Source organism: Arachis hypogaea, chromosome 8 (assembly GCF_003086295.3).
Source record: "Arachis hypogaea cultivar Tifrunner chromosome 8, arahy.Tifrunner.gnm2.J5K5, whole genome shotgun sequence".
Lineage (NCBI taxonomy): Eukaryota > Viridiplantae > Streptophyta > Magnoliopsida > Fabales > Fabaceae > Arachis > Arachis hypogaea.
This window is the reverse complement of record NC_092043.1, coordinates 33,416,344-33,437,993: the sequence shown is the minus strand read 5'-3', so window position 1 is coordinate 33,437,993 and position 21,650 is coordinate 33,416,344. Positions and strand designations below refer to the sequence as shown.

At 29.1% G+C, this 21,650-nt stretch overlaps 2 protein-coding genes across 3 annotated transcripts; both read left to right on the top strand.

Annotated features, from left to right (window-relative positions):
* The first annotated feature begins 5,007 nt into the window (after window positions 1–5,007).
* Window positions 5,008–5,993, top strand: LOC140174600 (uncharacterized). Its single transcript, XM_072200097.1, has 2 exons — window positions 5,008–5,472; window positions 5,598–5,993. The coding sequence occupies exons 1-2, from the start codon at window positions 5,160–5,162 to the stop codon at window positions 5,672–5,674; spliced, it is 390 nt and encodes a 129-aa protein (XP_072056198.1). The 5' UTR covers window positions 5,008–5,159; the 3' UTR covers window positions 5,675–5,993.
* Window positions 5,994–10,345: 4,352 nt separating this feature from the next.
* Window positions 10,346–21,068, top strand: LOC112707104 ((R,S)-reticuline 7-O-methyltransferase). 2 transcript variants are annotated; one of them, XM_025758687.3, is made up of 7 exons: window positions 10,346–10,985; window positions 11,140–11,235; window positions 12,302–12,441; window positions 16,165–16,490; window positions 19,403–19,839; window positions 20,078–20,408; window positions 20,480–21,068. In XM_025758687.3, the coding sequence occupies exons 4-7, from the start codon at window positions 16,446–16,448 to the stop codon at window positions 20,774–20,776; spliced, it is 1,110 nt and encodes a 369-aa protein (XP_025614472.1). In that variant the 5' UTR covers window positions 10,346–10,985; window positions 11,140–11,235; window positions 12,302–12,441; window positions 16,165–16,445; the 3' UTR covers window positions 20,777–21,068. The 2 variants fall into 2 exon arrangements, with proteins under 2 accessions (XP_025614472.1, XP_072057251.1); XM_072201150.1 differs by having other exon boundaries at window positions 10,590–10,985; window positions 12,299–12,441.
* The last annotated feature ends 582 nt before the right edge of the window (window positions 21,069–21,650 follow it).

Here is a 21,650-nt window from a genome sequence, read left to right as displayed (position 1 = left end):
AATTTATTAATATAACGTTGCAATATGTATGTTTAATTTGGTAATACAAATTTATTTTCATATATAGGATCTTTAACTAAACTTGTGCTTATTTTGAGTATTGAAAAATAGATGATTAAAGACAGCCGAATTAAAGATAATAAAATTAAATCATTTTTGGATGTGGCTTAACAACTAGAAATGTAAGAAATGTCAAAAAAATTTTTATAAAACATAATTTATTTAATCTTTGTAATTGTTAGTAAATTGGCTTACAATTTGATTGATTAGTTCCTATTAAGCTTGATTATAATTATTTATAATTTAATTGGACAATAAGTGAAAAATGCTTAACTTTGAATTTGATTATGCGAAAGTTTAGATTAGAATCATTAGTTTTTGCTTCTCTATCTTACCAAGTTGTTTCTTGTTCGTGTTAGTTTTGAGGCTATTAATATATTTTATATTATAAAATTATTATATTTATCATTTGAGCTCACTTGATTGTTTTCTTGTGCTACATAGTTGTATCTTATAATCAAGCGCAGTTTGAATATATGCAGTGCTTTAATAAGTTTGAGAGCTACTGAATTGTAGTGGTCTAAGTTTGGGACTCACAAGTCTTAATCTCACAATGCAAGAATTATAATTTTTCATCGGAGTAAAGTATTGTTTTTATCTCCAACGTTTGGGGTAAGTCCTATTTGTATCCTTAACGTTTAAATCGTCCTATTTGTATCCCTAACGTTTATAAAAGTGATTCATTGTTATCCTACTATCAATTATAATAACAAATCAGATTATATTTTTCAATTATTCTAACTTGAATTTATTCATTTTCAATTGGGTCTCACTTGGATGTGTTCGATTTTAATATTATACCCACTATTTGTGTTTAGATTCAATTATATATATTCCTAAAAAAGTGAATTATGTAAATGTTACAGGAATTAGTTTCAACTTTTGATGAGCTATTTTTCGGAGTGGATCATCGATTCTATCCCAAACATTTGTATTCTAACTTCAAGAAGAGATTTTTAAAACGTAAACTAAAGCGTTCATGATGTGTAATTGACGGCAGGATAACATTGAATCACTTTTACAAACGTTAGGGATACAAATAGGACGATCTAAACGTTAGGAACACAAATAAGATTTACCCCAAACGTTGGAGATAAAATATTAATTGTGTATGAAGACCGGGCCATCGGGCCGAGTTCGGGTGACCCGAGCTATGGGCCGGACCCGACCCGAAATAATGACCGGGTCTATCTTTGAGACCCTTACCCAATCCTAGACCCGATAAAATCACACTAAATTAGCCCCTAAAGTGTTCGGGGCCGGGCCGGGTCTTCGGGTCGGGCCGGACCATGTACACCCCTACTAGAAGTGCACCTTTATATTTTCCATACAGGTGTGTGCCATCAACATGCACCAGTGGCTTGCAGTGTCTGAATGCTACAATACACGAATAGAAGCTCCAAAAAACGCGGTGCAAAACTCTTACACCTTGAACTTCCTCACTCTCACGGTAAACGGGTAGCATTTTAATTTGAACACGAGACCGTGGCATCTTCACTGTCATTACTTTCAACCATACTGGAAGAGTCTGGTAAAAAACTTTCCAATCACCAAAAACTTTTACGACAGCTTTCTGCTTTGCCAACCAAGCCTTGCGGTAACTCACAGTGTAGTTGAACCTGCCTTGAACTTCTGCAATAACAGACTTCACCTTTATCGAGGGGTCTGCTTCGACCAACGGTCTAATGGCATCTGCAATTGTGTCTGAGTCCAACTTGGCATGATCTTGTGAAATCGTGCCCATGGTGCATGTGTGCTTGCCATGTATCTCCTGATATCCCAACAAGCTTTTTTTCGAATCAAGCTAACTCGGATAAGCCAGTCGCACCCTGCACCATACCCCTTGCATTTCGCATAGAATGTCTGCGGCTCAGACTCATACACAAGTGTAATCAACTCCTCTAGAGATGGTGTAGCTTTTGATTGCAGATATCACCGACTCTCTCGAACCAAATTCCATTCCGACACTGAACTCGCCATCTTCCGCCGCAATGTTGCCTTCACCTACGACATGCGCACCACCATCAGTCAGACAAGGCAAATAAATTAAGCACTATAGAAAACTTGAGTTAATAATCATAACATACCTGTATTCGCATACTCAGGAAATTTCGGGGCATGCATGGCTTCGAGATCTAGAGTCCGCATAAAAGACGGAATACCAAACGGGTGTTGGCTTACAATGGCATTCGCCTCATTCTGCACCGCCAGATTGCCTGCCAAGTCTCCATAATCGTTTTCGTCATCGACTTCATAGTTAGCTTCGAATTCCTCTTCGCTGTCATTATTATCTTCTTCCTAATCTATATCCCCGAGCTCATCAACATTGACCTCGTCGCCGACCGTACCCATCCCCGGCTACTGTTCAAACTCAACGTACAGCTCTATCACCGGCACGTGAAATCGGGTTTATCGATAAATATAGAACATCTGCTGCATACTTGCTTCGTCAGTGATAGACATTATTTGAAACTGTATCAGCCCACCAAATACTTGGACAGGATTCCTGTACAAAATGTTGCTCATCCTTTTCGAAATGTGACTTTGTATGTTCACACAAAGACCATTTCGCAACTCTACAAAACTCGTGCCGTACGGAATAGCTAATGAAAATGGACATTCACAAACAAAAGTTACTCCTTCGTGTGTATTCGGTATAATCTCACCATTATAATACACTCGTATATTTGTAATATCCTCCATATTCTCACTTTTTTTACTCTTCTAAAAACCAAAAAATTTCACAAACATCATATACATGAAAGAAAAAGGAATGGGAGTACAAGTGAAGAAGAGAAGTAAGGTGCGAGTTGGAATTAGTTGTGTTAGATATTTATATCCAAGGCTCTTTATTAAAATATTATTTCGCATACAAAACGTAAGCTGCGTTTTGTACATTTCAAAAAAAATTAGACCCAACTAAAACGCAATCTACGTTTCTTCTTCTTCCAAAAAAATTGGAATAGTTACTTTTTAAAAAATAAATTAATAAATCTTTTTTGACAAACGTAATCTACGTTCTTGCTTTTCTCATAAATAAAAAAAAAATCAAATGCAAAACAAAAGTTATGTTTTGTTTAATTTGAAACAAAAAAAACGAAATGCTGATAAATGAAAAACGAAAGCTGCCTTTTTCCCCTGACACCCATAGCAGTGAACATTTTTGCTATGCCTCTATTTAATGGTGTTATACCGTGAGCTTCTCCATTTGCAAGAAAATAAACCGCATTCAACACTCGTCAACCAACCTCACAAACCACTACTGCATGCCAATTCCCACGTACCTATCTCATCACATCCAATGCATGCAGTTGTATCGAAACTAGTACTTATGCTCTTCCAATTTGTCACACAAAAATGAATGCGACCCATATTGTGATGATGCAATGCACAGAAAACTTTGGTTAATAATAAAAATTCTTTCATTATTTTTTTTTCCAACATGCTGATTTCGATATTCAAATCCATACGCATAGTATTGAGTATTGACACAATATAATGTTAGGGTTAGAAGTTGGAATCATTTCTGTTAATAATGATAGGAATAATGTAGAACAAATTTTCTAAAATTAATAAATTGACAAAAATTTAAAATAAAAAATAATTAATATTGAATTTACAACTTCTATATTTATAACTTCTATTATATGATATAATAGAAATTAGAGGACTAATAAAATTTATTTTTTTTATTAATAATTAGTTAATAATAGTAAAAATATGAGTTAAAAATATATTTAGAATATTATACTAGAATTAGATTAACTAAAAATACTGATTAATAACAATAAATACTCTTAAATATTTGGTACAAATCCAAATGATATATATCACACATTTTCAACCAATTGAATATTGGGGTAATATATTTGGATCGGATCATAGAAGTGTAATTGGGGCAGAAAAAATAACAAAAAAAAGGAATTTCAAAAAGCGAAAGGTGCTGATAGACGGTTACAGTTTCGGTTAGTTGGGTAGCGTTTATTTATTTTTGGAAGTAGGACACAAATACATGAATAACACATGTTTAAAAATTGTTTGAAAGCAGAGATATAGACACTGAACACATGGTTTTCGAGACAGTTTTTTATATTCTTGTGTCCACTCTTTTACGAAAAACAATGATAGACACGGAATTTGGACACGGACTTTTTGTACTTTCTTTTTCCTGTTTTTTCTCTATCTCTTTCTTTTTCAGGTACTCTCTCTCTTGAAGAATTTTTTATTGGAGTGAATAATTCTTTCCTTATTATCGTTTTTACTTCAATAACATTTTAATCTTATATTATATTATTTGATTTGTAATAAAAATAATGAATCTTAAAACTTTTAAAAGATAAATATTATTAAAAGTAAAATTGATTTTTTAAAATACTAAAAAATAATTTATAAGTTGTAATTGATTTTATATAATTTAAAAAAATCAATTTTTTGAAAAAAAATTAATTTTTAAATTAAAAAAATTAATTTTTTAAATAAAAATAGGTTTTTATGTGTAAAAAATAATTTTTTATATAAAAATGATTTTTTTAATTAATTTTTTATTTAAAATTAATTTAACTTATTAATCTAAATAAATTTTTTTTATAATATTTGTTGGTATTGTTCCATTAATTGATTTGGTTAGTGTTACTTTTTCTCACGTGATTTTTTCTGTATAAGTATTATTATCATGCTTGACATGCATGTAATGGAAATTTCTTGCCGCATTAAAAATATGTATAGTATATACTGTATACTTTACTACTTTAGCCTACGTAACTTTTAGAAGCTTGTTTTTCTTGATTATTCCATGTAGGTTTTATTACTCTGATCTTTTGCATTTCCTAATTAGGTATATTAAATTATTTTTTTACTTTAGTTTATGACAAAAAAATCTCACAAGTCTACAAATTCAACCTAACAGAATTTATAAATTCAGTTTTAATTCTAACTTTTGTTATCTTATCTTATCTTTATGTTATCATCTTATCTTATTTTTATTTTTCTTTTTAATAAATAATACTCTATATATATTTAGTTTTACTCTTAGAATTCAATCAATTAAAAAATACATACCAAAGTATTTTTTCTCTTTGCGTACTCTTTGCAACACAAAGATGGATCCAAATAAGAAATCAGAAGAAGCAGCAGTAACTTCAGAAATGGATAAGGGCAAAATGGCAGCATCATCAGAAGAACCAGCACCAACTTTAGACATGGATATATCAGAAGAAGAAGAATCATCGGAAGAAGAACCAGCATCATCAGAAGAAGAAACCGTGAATGCTGCGGAAATCGAGGCCAGATTAATTGCTGAATCAGTGTTCCAAGAAAAGGTGGCCGAACTAGCAGCCATACGTATGCAAGCACGAAATCTTGCTGAACAATCCCGAATAGGCTTAAAGGTTCTCACAGAGTTGCGGGATAAAAGTTAGTTTTCCAGATAATTAACCAACTACTCATTAATAAAAAACAAAGTTTAATTTCCATAACCATAATACTTTTTGAATAGTAATTAACCATTAATTGTTCTTGTTCTCTTCATCATGTGGCAGCTATGGGTGAGGCAATCAAACTCAACCGGCCTCCTTTGAAGAATGATAAAGATAAAGATAAAGATAAAGATAAATAGATTTGTTTGTACTAATAAGGCTTCTACATACTTGATGAATTCTCTACAATTTTGATATAGTACTTGGTCTACACAATTTTTCACGGAATATCTGTCAGAAGGCTGAAGGAAAATAATATGTCACTGAATTACAGTTTTTACCTGTATTTGCTAGCTATGATGATCATGAGATGAACACGATATATAATAGTTAATGAATAAATAGTTCCATATGCATATTGGATTTCAATATTTCCAGTGTAAATGAAACTTGATGGATGGAATAATGTTGTAATCGTACTCTTTTATAGTTTTAGTTGATGAAGTCTTTAGCATGTCATTTGTTGTTCTACCTGCTGGGGCATCATTTACATATACATAGTTATTATGATTGACTACATACAGAGGTTTGGGTAGTTAAAATACATATCCGAAAAGTTGAACAAAGTTTAAGGACTTAGTAAAAATTAAACATGAATGTCCAATGATGCAAGTATTTAAAGAAGTTGAGGGAAAAAAACTGGTTCTGTCTCTCAGATAATCCGTCCACACCAAAATAAAAAGATGTAAAAAATAAAACGAAATACAAAGAGTAATTATTTCAAGTTCTAGTAACTTTATCCTCAGGCTTATTTCGGCAGTCTAACTAAAATAACAGTTGAAGCTTATTCATTCGAAATGTCCTGGTCCTACCCGGACCATGTTGATTTGAATGCATGTATAATAAATTGCAGTGAAACCTTTTAATGTCCTCCCTATTTTTAAGCCTTAAACTATGTGTTGATCTTTTTCTTTCTTGTTATATTGTTTTAATTTGTTGCTTAATATTCTCTTATTTGAGATTTTACAAAGAAAAATAATAGGTTGATAAACTACCTTATATATGACATTGCAGGTTCTGGAGTTTCTTTAAAAGAGTTGAGTATAGGGTTTAGCTTGTTCTTTAAAGAAGCTTTTGAAAGGGTAAAATATAAGAATTGTTAATATGATTAATTTTTGCTGATGCTTTGGCTAAATATGCAGCATCTAATTGCATACAGCAATTAAAATGGAATGAGCTTTGGATCAGTGGTAAAACTTGGAACAAAATTTTGAGGAACCAAAAATTTAATATAAAAATTTAATAATAATATTTATATTAAAATAAAATTTATAAATAAAATTATTTTTTAGTGACTTAAAATCTTCAATAATTAAATCAGAATTAAACTTTTCAGTAATTTATAATATTTATTAAATTTTTTGTATTAATTTATACAAATATAATAATATCAATACTTATTGAATATTTTAATATTTTTTTATCATATAAAAAATAAATTAAATAAACAGTAAAATATAAAATAATATTAAATTAAATAAATAAAAAATACTTATTTTTTATATTTTTAGTTTTTTTTAGATAACTTTTTGTGTTGTGAATGCCAACAAATACCTATTCAATTGAGTTCAAATTCAACATATTTTTAATATTTAAAATTAAAAATTATTGTGTAATAAAAATAAGAGATGAAGATTGAATTTAAGTGTTTTAAAGCATAATAAAATATTTGAGTCAACTGAATTATTTTTTATTTTTTTTTAAATATTACTAATTTTTTTATAAAAAATTTGGTAATTTTCATTATCTCAACTAATTAGCTCTATCCTTGTAAAAAAAATTTAATAGTGTTGTTACAACCAGACATAGTACCTCATGTTTGGTGTATTTTTTTTTTCTTCTTATACTTTGGCACTGAAAAAAATTATATATCATTTCCTTTATTTATATTTTATAGCTAGTTGCTCGATCTACTCTTTTAGAAGCATGTATGTTTCCTTCTTCATTCAAGACAACATAGGTTTAGTTTAGTAATCAATTTATTTTTACCCCTTCTTATGTTGATTATTATAAAATTACATATAGGTATATAACATTGTTTTTCATATTCAATTTATCAGGTCATATCTTCTTTTAAAAGATAAAATAAAATCATATCTTTTAATTTATTGTTAATCTTTATCTTATATCTATTTTAAACTTAATTAATCATATCTCACATTTTATATATAAATATAACAAGAAGAAGAATCTAATTTTCATGTATTTGTTTTTAGTTATATATTATCACATTATTAAAAATAACTATTTGTTTACATTGAATTCTTTTAGTTTTTTTTACATAAATTCTCAAAAAGATCGAAGAAAAATAATTACAACAAAAACATACAAAAATATGTTTGGTACATTCTCTTTTTAACATTTAAAATACAAATTCAAAGATTTTTAAAATCAAATTATTTAAAACTAAAAAATTAGAGAATCAAAATTATAATCTAAATAAAATTCGAAATAATCAATTACGGATTTTAATGCATTTTTCTTTTATTTAGAACGCAACGACAGATATATCGTTTTCAGTTTAATTAATCTAATTCAAAAATATCACTTTTTTGTTACCTAATTTCAAATAACATATTTTAGAAAATCTATTTTATTTTTAATTTATTGATAATATTTTTTTTTGTAAATTTAATTCACTGAAACCAACTTGAGTTAAACAAAAGGAATAAAAAAATATTTATTAGGCAATAAATTAAAAAATAATAATATATTAAGACGGTTATAGTTTCGGTTAGATAATTAGTTAGTTATTTATTTATTGTCAATATGGCTGAACACTGCGCTTTGCACTATTGACATCAACAGTAAATAGTAGAATACACATTCATTGCCTCCCTATACTTCTTCATAATCTAATCGTAAGTAAGTTCATCACTCATCATACATATCATCCATTCAAATATTCAATAGTAAATAAAGTCGAGGAAATTAATGGATAAGCAAGCAATCTTAAATAAAGTGGGGAGCTAGAGGGTTCTACATGTTTTGATAGATGATATTTATTTTCCTTTTTGTCCGTACGTTGTTTTTTCTAGCTAGGTCTGATCTTGAATATAGCTCGATGGTTCATGTTGTTTGTGATGCTCAAGGGTAAATACGGTAATCCAGGTTTCTTGGAAGATGACTTTGTTGGTTGTGTGAGAAACATGTGTATCTATCTCTTCAACGACGATGTTATAGCCATGCAAGTGAGACCCTTGACCAGTGGATTTCCTATTTTATCCCTGATATGATGCCGCTTAAGTCAAGTGGCCTATCCACTTTGTCAGTGGATCTTGAAATTTGATTAGATGCCCGATAATGAAGTTCGTCGCACATAATTTCATTTCCTCTCTCCCATGTTTATATGAATTGACCACCCCGAAGAAGTATAGATATTTTGAAATTTCCAGGGTTTTCCGTGCACTTTTGTAGTATAAAGTATGAATTAATACTAAGAGATTTAATTATAAGTTTGTGTGATAAAGATACTAAAATAATTCAGAATTTGTTCAAGACAAAAGGTCCACTATTAAAATGATCTCTTACGATAAATTTTGATTTCTTAAAGAAGTTGGACATTAAGAAAAAAATCAATTCTATTTTATCTAAATAAACAATTAATTTTAGATATTTTTCTCTTATGTTTAAAAGGAAGATCTTAATAAATTTTTGAGATAAAAAGAATAATATCTATAAAAAAAATAGAACTATTCTAATAAAAATAGTTAACTGTTCTATTATAAATATATTAAAACTCACAGATATAACTCACGTTCTACTCTATTAAAAACTTATTTAAAATTATTGCTAACTTAAGTATTAAAATCTCTTATAAATATCACCTTTTATTTTCTCACAAAAAATTCGGATAGATGATATTTCAGCACTAAAAAAATTAGAGTCATTACAAAGAATCTAAACCTCACGTTCAAACTTAAATCGACGTTTCAAATAACCTTTGAAATAGAACTCATAGTTATTTTTTTAATAATTGATGCCTTTGTGTATATAAATTATGTATAGTGATATAAATGAAATTTTATTATATGATTAGTTGATGATGAAAATAGTATTCCCACCACTTTATTAGCTAGTAGGAGTATTTGGAAAATTAAAACAAGATAAAAGTTAATATATCTCCCAATCTATATATATATATATATATATATATATTTGAAAATCCTAAATCATAATTTTATGGCGTGAGAGAATTAAAGGATTAGAATTTAGAATTTTTAAAATTAATATATATATATATATATAATAAGAGTATTTTAGTTTTTTTTTATAATAAAAGTATTGTATTTATTTTTTATAAAACATAACATTAATTTAGACTAATTCAAAATTTGACTCATTATTTTTTTTGTCAAATTAATTTGAATAGCCTAATTTTAACAAAAATAATACAGTTTAATCGATTATATATATTAAATTTTATTTACTAAAAAATATTTTTAAAAAAAGACGTTTTAAATATTTTTATCTAAGTACTTCCTATATTATAATATATGGCATAATATCACGAATCACTAATCGATCTATTATCATACCATTACATATATGATCAATTTATGAAGTGATACGTATTATTAACGATGTACATTTTTAAAATACATCAATATGTCATTAATAAAAAAAAACAAAAATTAATATAATATATTTTTATTAATCTAAAAAATATAATTAATATAATTAAAATTTTGGCACACAACATCAATCTTACCTTAAGGCTTATAGGGCTTAACTCAAATTAAATAGATAACTATTCTAAAAATAATAGCAAAAAATGTACATAAAAGCTACATGAGATTTTAGTGTTAATTAGTGAAGGAAAGAAGTTCAGTCGAAAGAGAGGGAACTAATTAAGGTTATAATAAGATGTGGCCATGATCTTATTCCTAGTCCTGCCCAGGGGTGAATGTGAAGTGAAGAGCATGATTCATATATCTTATCCTCTCATACAGAGTCGACACGTAGGATTCTATTTGCAACTTGACAACGCATGCTTGCGTGGATCTTAGGATGAAAATCATCATTTTATTTATTTAATTTAATATTTATGCATGTACATTAGTACGTTACAGCTGTATTGCAACTACCTGCGCCGCTATCTTCCTAATGCTATTGGTCTCAACTTGTCATATAGATAGACACATAATCAGATTTTTTTTTAAATTTAAAAATTAATTTTATGGACCGCACTAATGATAAAAATCAATTCATATCATCAATTGTGTTGTGATATGCTATGTTCCATTTCGTGCATTACCTGAATACCTGTTCGTACCTTATTTTAAAATAATATAATAATATATGCAAAGGTGTAAGTGTGAGTAATTAAGTGTAAGAGAATATATGGCACTTTCTAGCACCTGCTTGCGGCATCTCAATGGTTCACAAGGTTCGGCATGGCACCTACTAGACAAGTCTTCAAGCCCAGATCTCCATCATTATCTAATTCCGGTAAGCTATTATTGTTTATTCTTGATAAATTATTATTACACCATGTTGGTATAATTTTCTATGGCTAATAAAAAAAAAAGAAAAAAAAAGAGTTCCATTTCATGTTTCCTTGCAATTGTTGGTGTTCTAACATGGTGTATCCATTATTCTTTAGTATGGCTGAGGGGGTAATCTGTGATCTCCGGCTTGTGAACTAAGATGATGAATATAATTAACAGCAAGTTACCAGTCATAAGTTCTGCTAATTAAGGTAATTAGTGAAGCTTTCCAGTAGGTTAATTATTTAGCTCATTCATGCTTTGTTTTCTTTAATTTGCTTTCTCTTCTTTGTTAAGTTGAAGTGTAAGTGTGTATAACATTATGATTATTGTTGAACTACTTGATAATATCTCTTTATTTTTATGTGATTTATTTTCTCCCCGTTATTTTATGTTTCTTGGTAATAAACAAACTCATAATAATAAAAGAATAATATTATCGATTTAAAAGCTACAAAATTTACTCTCACTTGTGATATTATACCATATTCGTGTTCTTTTGCGAATCTTAATTAGCTTCAGCACCTGAGAAAGCCTTTTCAATTTTCAATCTGATTTGGTTTCTTCCTTGTTTTTTCGTTTTTTCAAAGAAGAAAAACAAGGGAAAGAACATGTATGGCCTGCCTCTCTATATATTTTTTACCATTTTTTCGTTTCTTTTTTTTTTATTTCGATATGACGCTGATTTATGTGTGTGAAACGGTCCAAAGTCCCAAAAAAGAATAGACAATATGTATATACACACCATGATGTACTGATTCACAAAAGCTAACCAACTTAGATTAGTTTAGTGAGTAATTCATTAGTTAGTTTAAATAAGTGTTAGATATTTGAATCTTGCCTTGTATATGAATAACTCATTTTAATCATTAAATGGAGTTTAGATCTACGATAAATTAGTTTTTTATATGTCTCGGTTTGGAAAATACGTGAGAGAAAAAAAAAAAAACTTTATAGCTTATAATAGCAAAACTTATAACTTGAAATGAGCCACTTTCTTAACCTTTTGATTCTTTTTTGTTATATACAGATTTTATAATCTAATTGTTTAATACTTTAATTTTCTGCTTATTTTATCAAGTCTGATGAATGCTGAAAGTGATATTCCTTTTTTCTTTTTTTTTTTTGGGTAATAAGTATGTTGATATTTTCGACTTGCTGAAAACTCTTATAGTCACCCCCAAAAAAAAAAATCTCATTTCTTCCATTTCGAATATAACAGTTTTTGTATTGCTTGAATTTTGGTCATGACTAATGTTATTTTGTGTACCAAAGCAGGTCCTAAGGCCCGGTTACTGTGCCGTCTGAAAATGCTTCCTCAGAATGGATTGGGTATCATTGCAACCACACAAATGGGCTCAATTGGGCTCGTCTGGGCTTAGAATGGGCTGAGAGGATCCAGACCCAACTTCTTTTAGGTACGGTTTTTATTTATTTATTTATTTATTTTCAATTTTTGTCTTGTTGTTTTCTTTGGGGAGAACGAACACGCGTTAGATAGAAGCAGAACGAAAGTTAGTTTGTTAGATATGAAATTATGAGTTTGGATTGTGTCACTTTCCACTGAGTTCAATAATATCACAAGAAATTGTGGCTCAAATTCAAGAGCATTAAAGCTGCTTTTCATTATTGATGTTGTACCAAACAAACCAACAAAACAAATAAGACATGTGTTAGGTTCAGATACTTAAGGATTCAGGAACACACATGACGATTAATGTGTAATTTTGTATAGAAATAACATGAGCTGATTTTTAGAGTAAACGTTATTAACAAATGTGAATACTCACATGCATTTATGTTAATATGAAATTGATAATTAAAAACCGTTAGATAATTTGAGAAGTTTAATTAAATTATTATTTATTAATTTTCAATTATCAATTTCGTATGAAAACAATGGCATGTGAATTTTTATCAATAACTAAACAGATTCCAAAAGAACAAAAATCCTTTTGTAGCCTCTTATAAGGTTATAATATCCAACAAAGATTACTTTGTTAAATGTCCAATAAACTTTTAAGAGTCATTTGGAAAAAGTTTTAATATTTTACTGATAATGACAACTTAAAGTATGAATAGTTGTGAATTGTGACTGTTTGATAGGACCATATAAGACACAATAATAGAAGCCATTGATCCAAAAGTTTTTTTAAAAAAAATACTTTCATTCATAAAAATAATCAACGATAGAGAAAATTTTAAATTTAAATCTAGAAGAGAAAATGAATATTCTATATGTTGAAGTATATTCAATTACAAAAGAATATTAATAAATAAAAACAGAGACAAATTTGATGAGTCTCTTTTGTTTATAAATTTATTTACACCCAATGTGTTGTAACATAATGTTTTATTTTTTCCTCCAAATAGATTTAAACACATTTTTTCTAATCTGAGCATATTTTTATGGAGAATTTTTTTTTTCAATATATCTTTCTCTTAGATCTATGTCAATATATCCAAAATATTCATAAAAAAGAACAAGTACTCCACAAAAGAGAAGAAACAAACTACAAAGAGAATTACTAAGATCTAAATTTCAGAAAACCAAAAACCAATAACCAGAAAAGGAAGAAAAAGTAAAGTAGGATGAAAGAAAAAGAGAAAGCTAGAGTGTGTGAGAAAAGAGGAGGAGAAAAAAAAGGAAGTGAAAAAGAGAGAAAGAGGTCACCGTTGTCTTGTAAGGATAAACCTAAACAACAATTATCTAGCACGTGCTATAAGAAATTACTAGAATAGCGACCGATTTTAATTATTAACAAAATTGGTTGCTAATGACGATTAGTTTGGTGACCAATATAGGATTTATAGTACCAAAAGAAGTTGGTCGCTAATTTCGTTCAGCAACCAATTTTAACGACTAACAAAATCGGTCACTAATAGTAATCAATTTGGCAACTGATAGGTCTTCTCTATGACCTGAATAAAGTTGGTTGCTAAAATCAGTTTCTTAACCGTGAGCAACCGAAATTGGTTGCTATTTCTAATTTAGCGATCACCAAAATCAGTCGCTCAGTCGTTATTTCTGTAATTTCTTGTAGTGACAGCTTCGACTTTTTCTTGACACTTGGAGAAAAAAAAAGGTTGGAATTTTTAAAACACATTTATTTCCAAAATTTGGTCTGAAAGTAATAATTTTTAAAACGCATTTATTTTCAAAGTTTGATCCAAAAGTGATTGGTTACTCAGTTTTCACCATTAGCGTTTATTACTAGAAGAGGTATTTGTATTAAAAGTATTTTATTTTATTTTTGGTAAATTAAAAAAATTATATGTTTTGTACTTTTAAAAGTTAAGAGTGTTTTTGAAAATATTTATAAGATATCTTTTAAAATTAGTTTGTATATTTTAAAATTAAAAAGTCTGATATAATTTTATATATTAATATATATTTATATTTACTCTTAATTTTATCTCTGTTGAAATCATTTTAAATGTTAAAAAATATTTTATCAATGATGATTTTTGTAATTATGCTTATTAAAAAATATTTTTTATCGATTAAAGTTGCTATAATTTTTTAATAGTTATTTCTAAAAAATAAATTTTAATAAATTATTTTTAAAAAATAAAGATTTTACTAAATCGAAATTTTAGTTTGTTTCAAAAACACATATGCATGTTAGATGTAAAATATTGACTACCTTTCTTGTTTTAAGTGATTTTTCATATCAATCTATACTTTTAAATTGATTCTGGGAGAAGTACAAATATTTTAGATGATGCATGTTTGATAGATGTTTCATTTGCAGAGACCATAATTATGGCTTCTAGAACTGAAATTTCTTATTTTATATGTTAAAATAATAAAAAAGTATAGATAGATAATGAAAATATTAAATAATATGAACAATAGATATATTGGATGTTCATTTCATTAGGTGTACGGATGGTTATTCTAATATTAAAATTAAAGTGGATAATTTGGAGGTGTAGTGTGATTTTATTTAATTGGTGGTTGTTCATGTTGTTCAAAAAAATCATTGATTAGCTACTATAACCCTAAAATAATTATTAAAGAAGTTATCAAATGTTAAATCACTTCAAAATCAACTCTATTTGAATTAACAGAATTAAAATTAATGATGAAAAATTAGAAATCAAGCACCAAATTAGCCGATGAAACTTCCCAAAAAAAAAAAAAGAAAACTTCCCTTGTTCCACCTCATATTACAAGTTCCAAATGATTGAATAGAACATCTTAAGGAAAGAAAAAAGAAAAGAAGAAGAGGGAAAGAGAGAGAGAACCCAAATTTTGTTCTATTTAGTGGTCCATGGTTGCATCTAGTTAAATTACTATATGGTCCTTTTGTTCTTTTCAGAAAATAAATATTATCACTTCTATTTTAATAATGTCGTTACTCTTTTTTTTATATAAATTTATATAAAAATACAATGACTTTTTTTTTCCTTACATTCAATTAGTAATGATATCATCATCAATTTTATATGGAAATCATGAAAGGAAAGATGAAATTAAATAGTACCATGTCACAGAAACAAACGAAGTAGAATAGTCCAAGCTAGCTATTAGCCAATGGGGGTTAGACATTATTGTTGCATGGTGACATACCCATTTTTGTTGGCATTGGATGTGCCCATCACTTTCCACTTATTATTTTTCTTTTTATTTATTTTTTTAAAATTTCTAATGTATCTAATATCAATCAGATGGTGAATCATTTTGATTTCCACCCATTTTAACAAGTAAAAATATTTTATTCAAGCATCAAATTAAAACTCTATTCAATATAAGAATACTTTGTGTATATCAAAAATCAATTACTGAATTATAAATAAATATATTATTTTATATTTTAACATATATTTTACATGACTGATTGTTACGAAATCATAAATGCATACTTGATTTCAATAATATATAATATGCCAAGAAGTGTGGTTCAAATTCATGAAAGCTTCCCTTCATATATATACATTATTCACATCTCTCCTATCTTTATCAAAAAAAAAAAAGAAAATTATTCACATGCCCTATTGTAGTAGTAGTAGTAGCAGCATGAGTTGTTGCAAAATTATTAACATGCAAAGCAAGCAGTAATTAAATTAAAGGTGTTTCCCATCTCCACCACACAAATGTTCTTGTAACACTTGATCATATCTGCTCAATAATGCAGGTGTGGGATCTCTGGTGCTGTGACATTCAACCAATCAGAGAATGCAACGTTCCAAAACATCAATTCAGCTTCACATGTCTTGGTGCTACCTCATCACCTTTATTTATTGCCCACTTATTTCCCTCTAACCAATCCAACACCAACACCAAGAACCAGTGTGTTAGTGTAGTAGTAACTATAGTTGCTTGCTCTGAGATTTGAGAACTGAGAAGGAAGCTGAAATAGCAGCTATTTTGGTTTAGGCCCTTGTGTTTTTTCTTTTTGCAGAAACACATACATACATGGAGACTGTTATTTCCAACCAATCCCCACCAACTATCCTCAAGGTATCTATATACAGAGTCAGAGCCCCATCAACATATACTTCACTAACTTCCAATACATTATTATATATTCTGCTTATCAATTAATTTTATATGGTTTTATGTTTTTGCAGAGAATAGCTTTAATTTTATGATAATATTTATGATCTGTTTTAAGACATATGGATTTAATTTCTAATAATTGAGACATTAAAATATGATATGATATTCCAAACTACTCTTGGAATTCAATTATAAGTCACTTGTACATAAAATTGGTACCAAATTTGTCAGTAACAACTCTTTTGGGGAGTTCTACTATTTGAAGTTGAAATTAAGTTTTTTTGTCTATATAAAGCACTCTGAGGAAAAGACTAATAGCATGTTTTGAAAGCCAAAAATGATTTATTATTATTATTTTTAAAAGATAGAGCCATTTTGATACACATAAAGGAGCCATGTTGTTTTCCTATATCCTAGTTGACAAGTTTTGATAGATTTCATGAAATTTTTCTCTTTTTTTTTATAATAAATTTTGAATAATCATCATATATACCATCCTCTTCTGGTGCTGTTAAATTATATAATTACTCATCATATTCCAGTAAGATTTTGTGGCCACTGGATGGACTAAAATATTTACAGTGATACTACTACCATGCCTTCTCTGTTCGACTTCACTAGCTAGTAGCTACTTTTTCATGTTATTATTACTCAACGTTTGTAAATAATTGTAATGCAAACAGCGTTTCATTGAACTGTAAATTATATTTAATTGATTGTTTTGGGGGCCTAAAGGGTTAAAGTTCTTATTTCTTAGTTGATGTATGTAGTTAGTTATAATAATTTTGACAGCTTTATATTATGTAACTCTGTTAACTAACTTTTAGTTTATGTGAAAACCGCTCTGACATTTGGTTTATTCATCATTTCTTGGAATATACGTTTAGAATTTTTTGGTTTTACTTGCTTTGAATCTGATGTGGAATTACTGTATTGAGAGGATTAAAGTTTTGTTTTCTAAAACCAACCAAAAGAGTAGTGGTGTTATGGTTTTCCGATTTTAAGGATTTTATGAAAATATTGTGTTTGACCCTAGTAGGAATAATAATAATTTTGCTTCTTAAAAATGTTGATAGTAATATAACTCATGAATTTGATGTTTCAACAAAATAAGATTTTTTTTCCCTTTGGACATTTACACCTGTTTAATTAGTAATTCATATATTGTTACTCATAATATAAATACTTCAAGGGTTATATTTTTTTATAATAAAAAAAAGTATTTTTCAACACAGCATGGTTTTGCTCTTAAAAAAGGTAGCCATACACAAGAATTTTTTTTTTATATATTGTTTACATCTTTTTATTTTGATATAAAAATGATAATTAAAAATTAAAAGAAGATAAAAAAATGTTTTTTTATATTATAAAAATAATATATTTAATAGTATATTGAAATGCAGTACAAATATAATTTCTGGCATAGACCATCATTTAAACAGTTTGGCCTACTATTGAAAAGTGTGATTTATGGTTAAAAAGTCATTCTTTTAAGTAAAAGCCACACTTTCCACAGGTAGCTTTTAGAGCTTATTATAGTTTTCAATTGGATTTGAATATAGGATGCTATAGTTATCACTTGTATTTTTTTGCTTTAATTTTTTCTTTTATGTTCACCTGTGTACCATAATGATATGTTAGGGAGAATAAAACTTGTGGTTATTTAATCGTTTTACATAAAAAAAATATTATAATACATCTGAACATAAACATTCACATGTAATTATTTTTATATAAAATTAATAGTAAAAATCATTAAATAAAAATTTAATTAAATATATTAAATTATCTAACAATTTTTAAATGAGTTTTTACCTATAATAAATATATCATCTTATTGTAAAACCTCCTTTATGAAATTAAATGCCATTTTCCCTCTTAACAAAGGATAGTTGGAGAGAAAGGCAAAGGCGGCAAACTAGATACACAGCAAAATTAAAGATAGAACATAGAACATTAATTCGTAACACGGAAACAAACTAAGTTTGAGTCCCTTAATGCTGTGCTTGATGATATGGTGGACACTAGACATTGGAAAATACTATTTTCATCCTCTCATTTATGGTGTATTATATATAGAACTACGTTAGGGGACCAGCAATTTTTGTGATTGTTAGCTATCAACTAGCCATCAATGATGATTTGATAGTATGAGATTGGTGTGAGATTTTATCTAATGGCTCACTTTCTTCTGCTGATTACATGCTGGCCAAAATTCAATAAAACTGCTGGCCCCTAGACTTTTCCTTATATATAAGCTAATTATCGTCGAAGGTGAACTTAGATATAAATTATTGGCATTACTCTGTTTTTCTGGTGTCGTTTTTCCTGCTGAGTTATACTTAATTACTAATAAGTTTCACAAACTCTCTTTAATTTGAAGTCTAGACAGGTTTTTTTTTAAGGTTAGTATGATGTCTACGAATTGATGTTTAAATTTTGCTTAATTTATTTTTTATATAACAAATTTTAAATTTTTTAAAATTATTTATTTTTATAATTTTAAAATTAAGTATTAATTTTTTATTTTTTATAGTAAGTTGGACACTACTTTTTAGACACGGTAGCAATTACCTTCTTTTAATATCTCTTTGTCTATAAAAATTGATTAATCGACTTACAATTTTTTCCCCCTCAACTTATACAATCATCTAATCATGGATTACTGCATCAGCGAAAGTAAATAATTTTCAAACTTACTACTTAAAAGTTTATCTAAATATATGAATTTAACTGGAAGACTTTGTAAAGTTGTCGCTGTTTATTTCAAGTGTCATCGTCCGTAGCATAAGAATAGAAATTAAGGCATGCATGCAAGTGTGCATTATTTACGTAACAAGAATGTTAAGTTGAAGGTGATGTTGAAATTACAGAGTGTGAAGGACAAAGAGGAGGAGGAATCATTGCTTGGACAAGCGGAGATATGGAAGTACATGACATGCTTTACCGACTCCTTTGCCCTAAAATGCGCCGTTGAACTCCGCATCGCCGACATCATAGACCGCTACGGCAAGCCCATCTCCCTCTCCAAGATCATCGACAACATCGAGGACGCCCCGTCCCCGGATGCCTCTCTCCTCCTCCGCATCATGAGAGTCCTTGTCCGCAAGAAGATCTTCTCTGCTAACAAGTCCGACAACGGAGAGATCCTCTACGGCCTCACGCGCGCTTCCAAGTGGATCCTGCAAGACACCAAGATGACCCTCGCACCAATGTTGCTCTTAGAGAACCACCCTCTTCACCTCAACCCTGCACACTTCATCAGTGATATCATCAGGGAAGGAACTGACAAGGGAACTGCCTTCTTCAGGTGAGGGATCCAAAACTTTTTTCGTTATTTTTGTCAAATCATTTAACGACTCTCAACTATCAACTTCACATGAGATTAAGACTCTCAACTATCAATTTCACATGAAGTTAACTGCACCTAAATTTCTATCTTTTTATCTATTAGCTACGGTTTTGCTCAATTGTGAACGTGGCTAATAGAAAACATCTACAATGAAAATTTTAATTACTAATGTTTTCTGAATCTGTGATTGTAAAAGGTGCCATGGACACGAGCAGTTCGACTTGACGGGATTGGACCCAGAGTACAACAAGTTGTTCAACGAAGGTATGGTGTGCACGGCAAGGACGGTGATAAAGGCTGTAATCGAAGGGTACAAAGAAGGATTCAACAAGATTGAGTCACTAGTTGATGTGGGTGGTGGACTTGGTGGTTCACTCTCTGAAATTGTGAGGGCTTATCCTCACATCAAGGGTATCAACTTCGACTTGCCGCATGTTGTTGCCACCGCCCCTCAGTACGACGGGATCACTCACGTTGGAGGTGACATGTTCGTCTCTGTTCCCAAAGCCGATGCCATTTACATGAAGGTATATAGATATATATGTGGTTACTATTTTCATGTGAAAATGATAACTGAGAATATGTATTTTGGAAACAGTGGATTCTGCATGATTGGAGTGACCAACACTGCATAAAGATCTTGAAGAACTGTAGGAAGGCAATACCAGAGAACGGGAAGGTGATAATCGTGGACCATGTTCTGCAGCCAGAAGGAAACGATCTATTCGACGACACCGGCTTCGCTTTCGATATGATGCTTCTTGCACACAATGCCGGAGGAAAGGAAAGGACTGAGGAGAATTGGAAATGGCTGTTTGCTGAAACTGGATTCCCTCGTTACAACATCATCAAGATCAAGGCCCTTCCATCCATCATTGAGGCCTTCCCAAATTAATCATGGTTGCTTGTTTGTGTGCTACTTACTATCTTTTCATTTGGTGTGGTTTTGATTAACGGCAATGAGCTTTGCAGTTTGCACTATGTTATTATTATCTGTGCAATGCAACTCTGTTATCTTGTATCACAAGTTTGAATAAGAACACATCCATCCACTTTTGCTTGAGCTTGGATTTTATGGACTGATTGATCATCATCAGATCCATTAAGTTAGCCAGCTTTGTGGGGTGTGAATTTATGTGAAGAATCTATTGCTGTTATTTAATGAATAACAATTAATTGGTGTGCAACTTTTTCTTTTATCTCTTGTTTATGTCAGAGTAATTCTGTGCTACTAATGTTGAAGTCTACAAGAAAAACTTCAAATATGAGCATATTGGCCTTTTAAATGACTCAATAATGAGCTAAGATAAAATTGGGACCAAAATGACATATAAATAAATTGTATTTTGTCACCTGTCTAAGTTAATATGATAAATCTCACAAAAGCTCCATTTGTTTATGAGAATAAGATATAAGATTATGTTTAGTTGTTATCTCAACATAAATGAGACATAGATATAAATATAAGAAGACACTAATTTCATATTTTGTTTAGTAAGTTAGACATAACCAAAAATTATAAAAAAAATTAATGTCTCAAGTTAAAAATTAGTATCTCAACATTTTATAGAAATATAAAATATATGTTTTTAATGGATGTTTGTGTATAACCGTGTTTGTCTCGATAAACAAACACCATATATGTATTCTTGTGTATTCTCCTATTGATAGACATGTATATAAAAAACAAACGCTACCAAAAACAAATTATAAAAATCTAATTTATTCTTTTTTTATTTAAAAAATTTGAGACGAAAAATATAATAAAA

What these genes read in the sequence shown, in the direction of transcription:
- LOC140174600 (XM_072200097.1), top strand. Translation starts at nt 5,160, where the DNA reads ATGGATCCAAATAAGAAATCAGAAGAAGCAGCAGTAACTTCAGAAATG. An exon ending in CACAGAGTTGCGGGATAAAA is followed by an intron (nt 5,473 to 5,597) that starts GTTAGTTTTCCA and finishes ATCATGTGGCAG; the next exon opens with CTATGGGTGAGGCAATCAAA.
- LOC112707104 (XM_025758687.3), top strand. Translation starts at nt 16,446, where the DNA reads ATGGAGACTGTTATTTCCAACCAATCCCCACCAACTATCCTCAAG. An exon ending in CCCCACCAACTATCCTCAAG is followed by an intron (nt 16,491 to 19,402) that starts GTATCTATATAC and finishes TTGAAATTACAG; the next exon opens with AGTGTGAAGGACAAAGAGGA. An exon ending in CCGATGCCATTTACATGAAG is followed by an intron (nt 20,409 to 20,479) that starts GTATATAGATAT and finishes TTTTGGAAACAG; the next exon opens with TGGATTCTGCATGATTGGAG.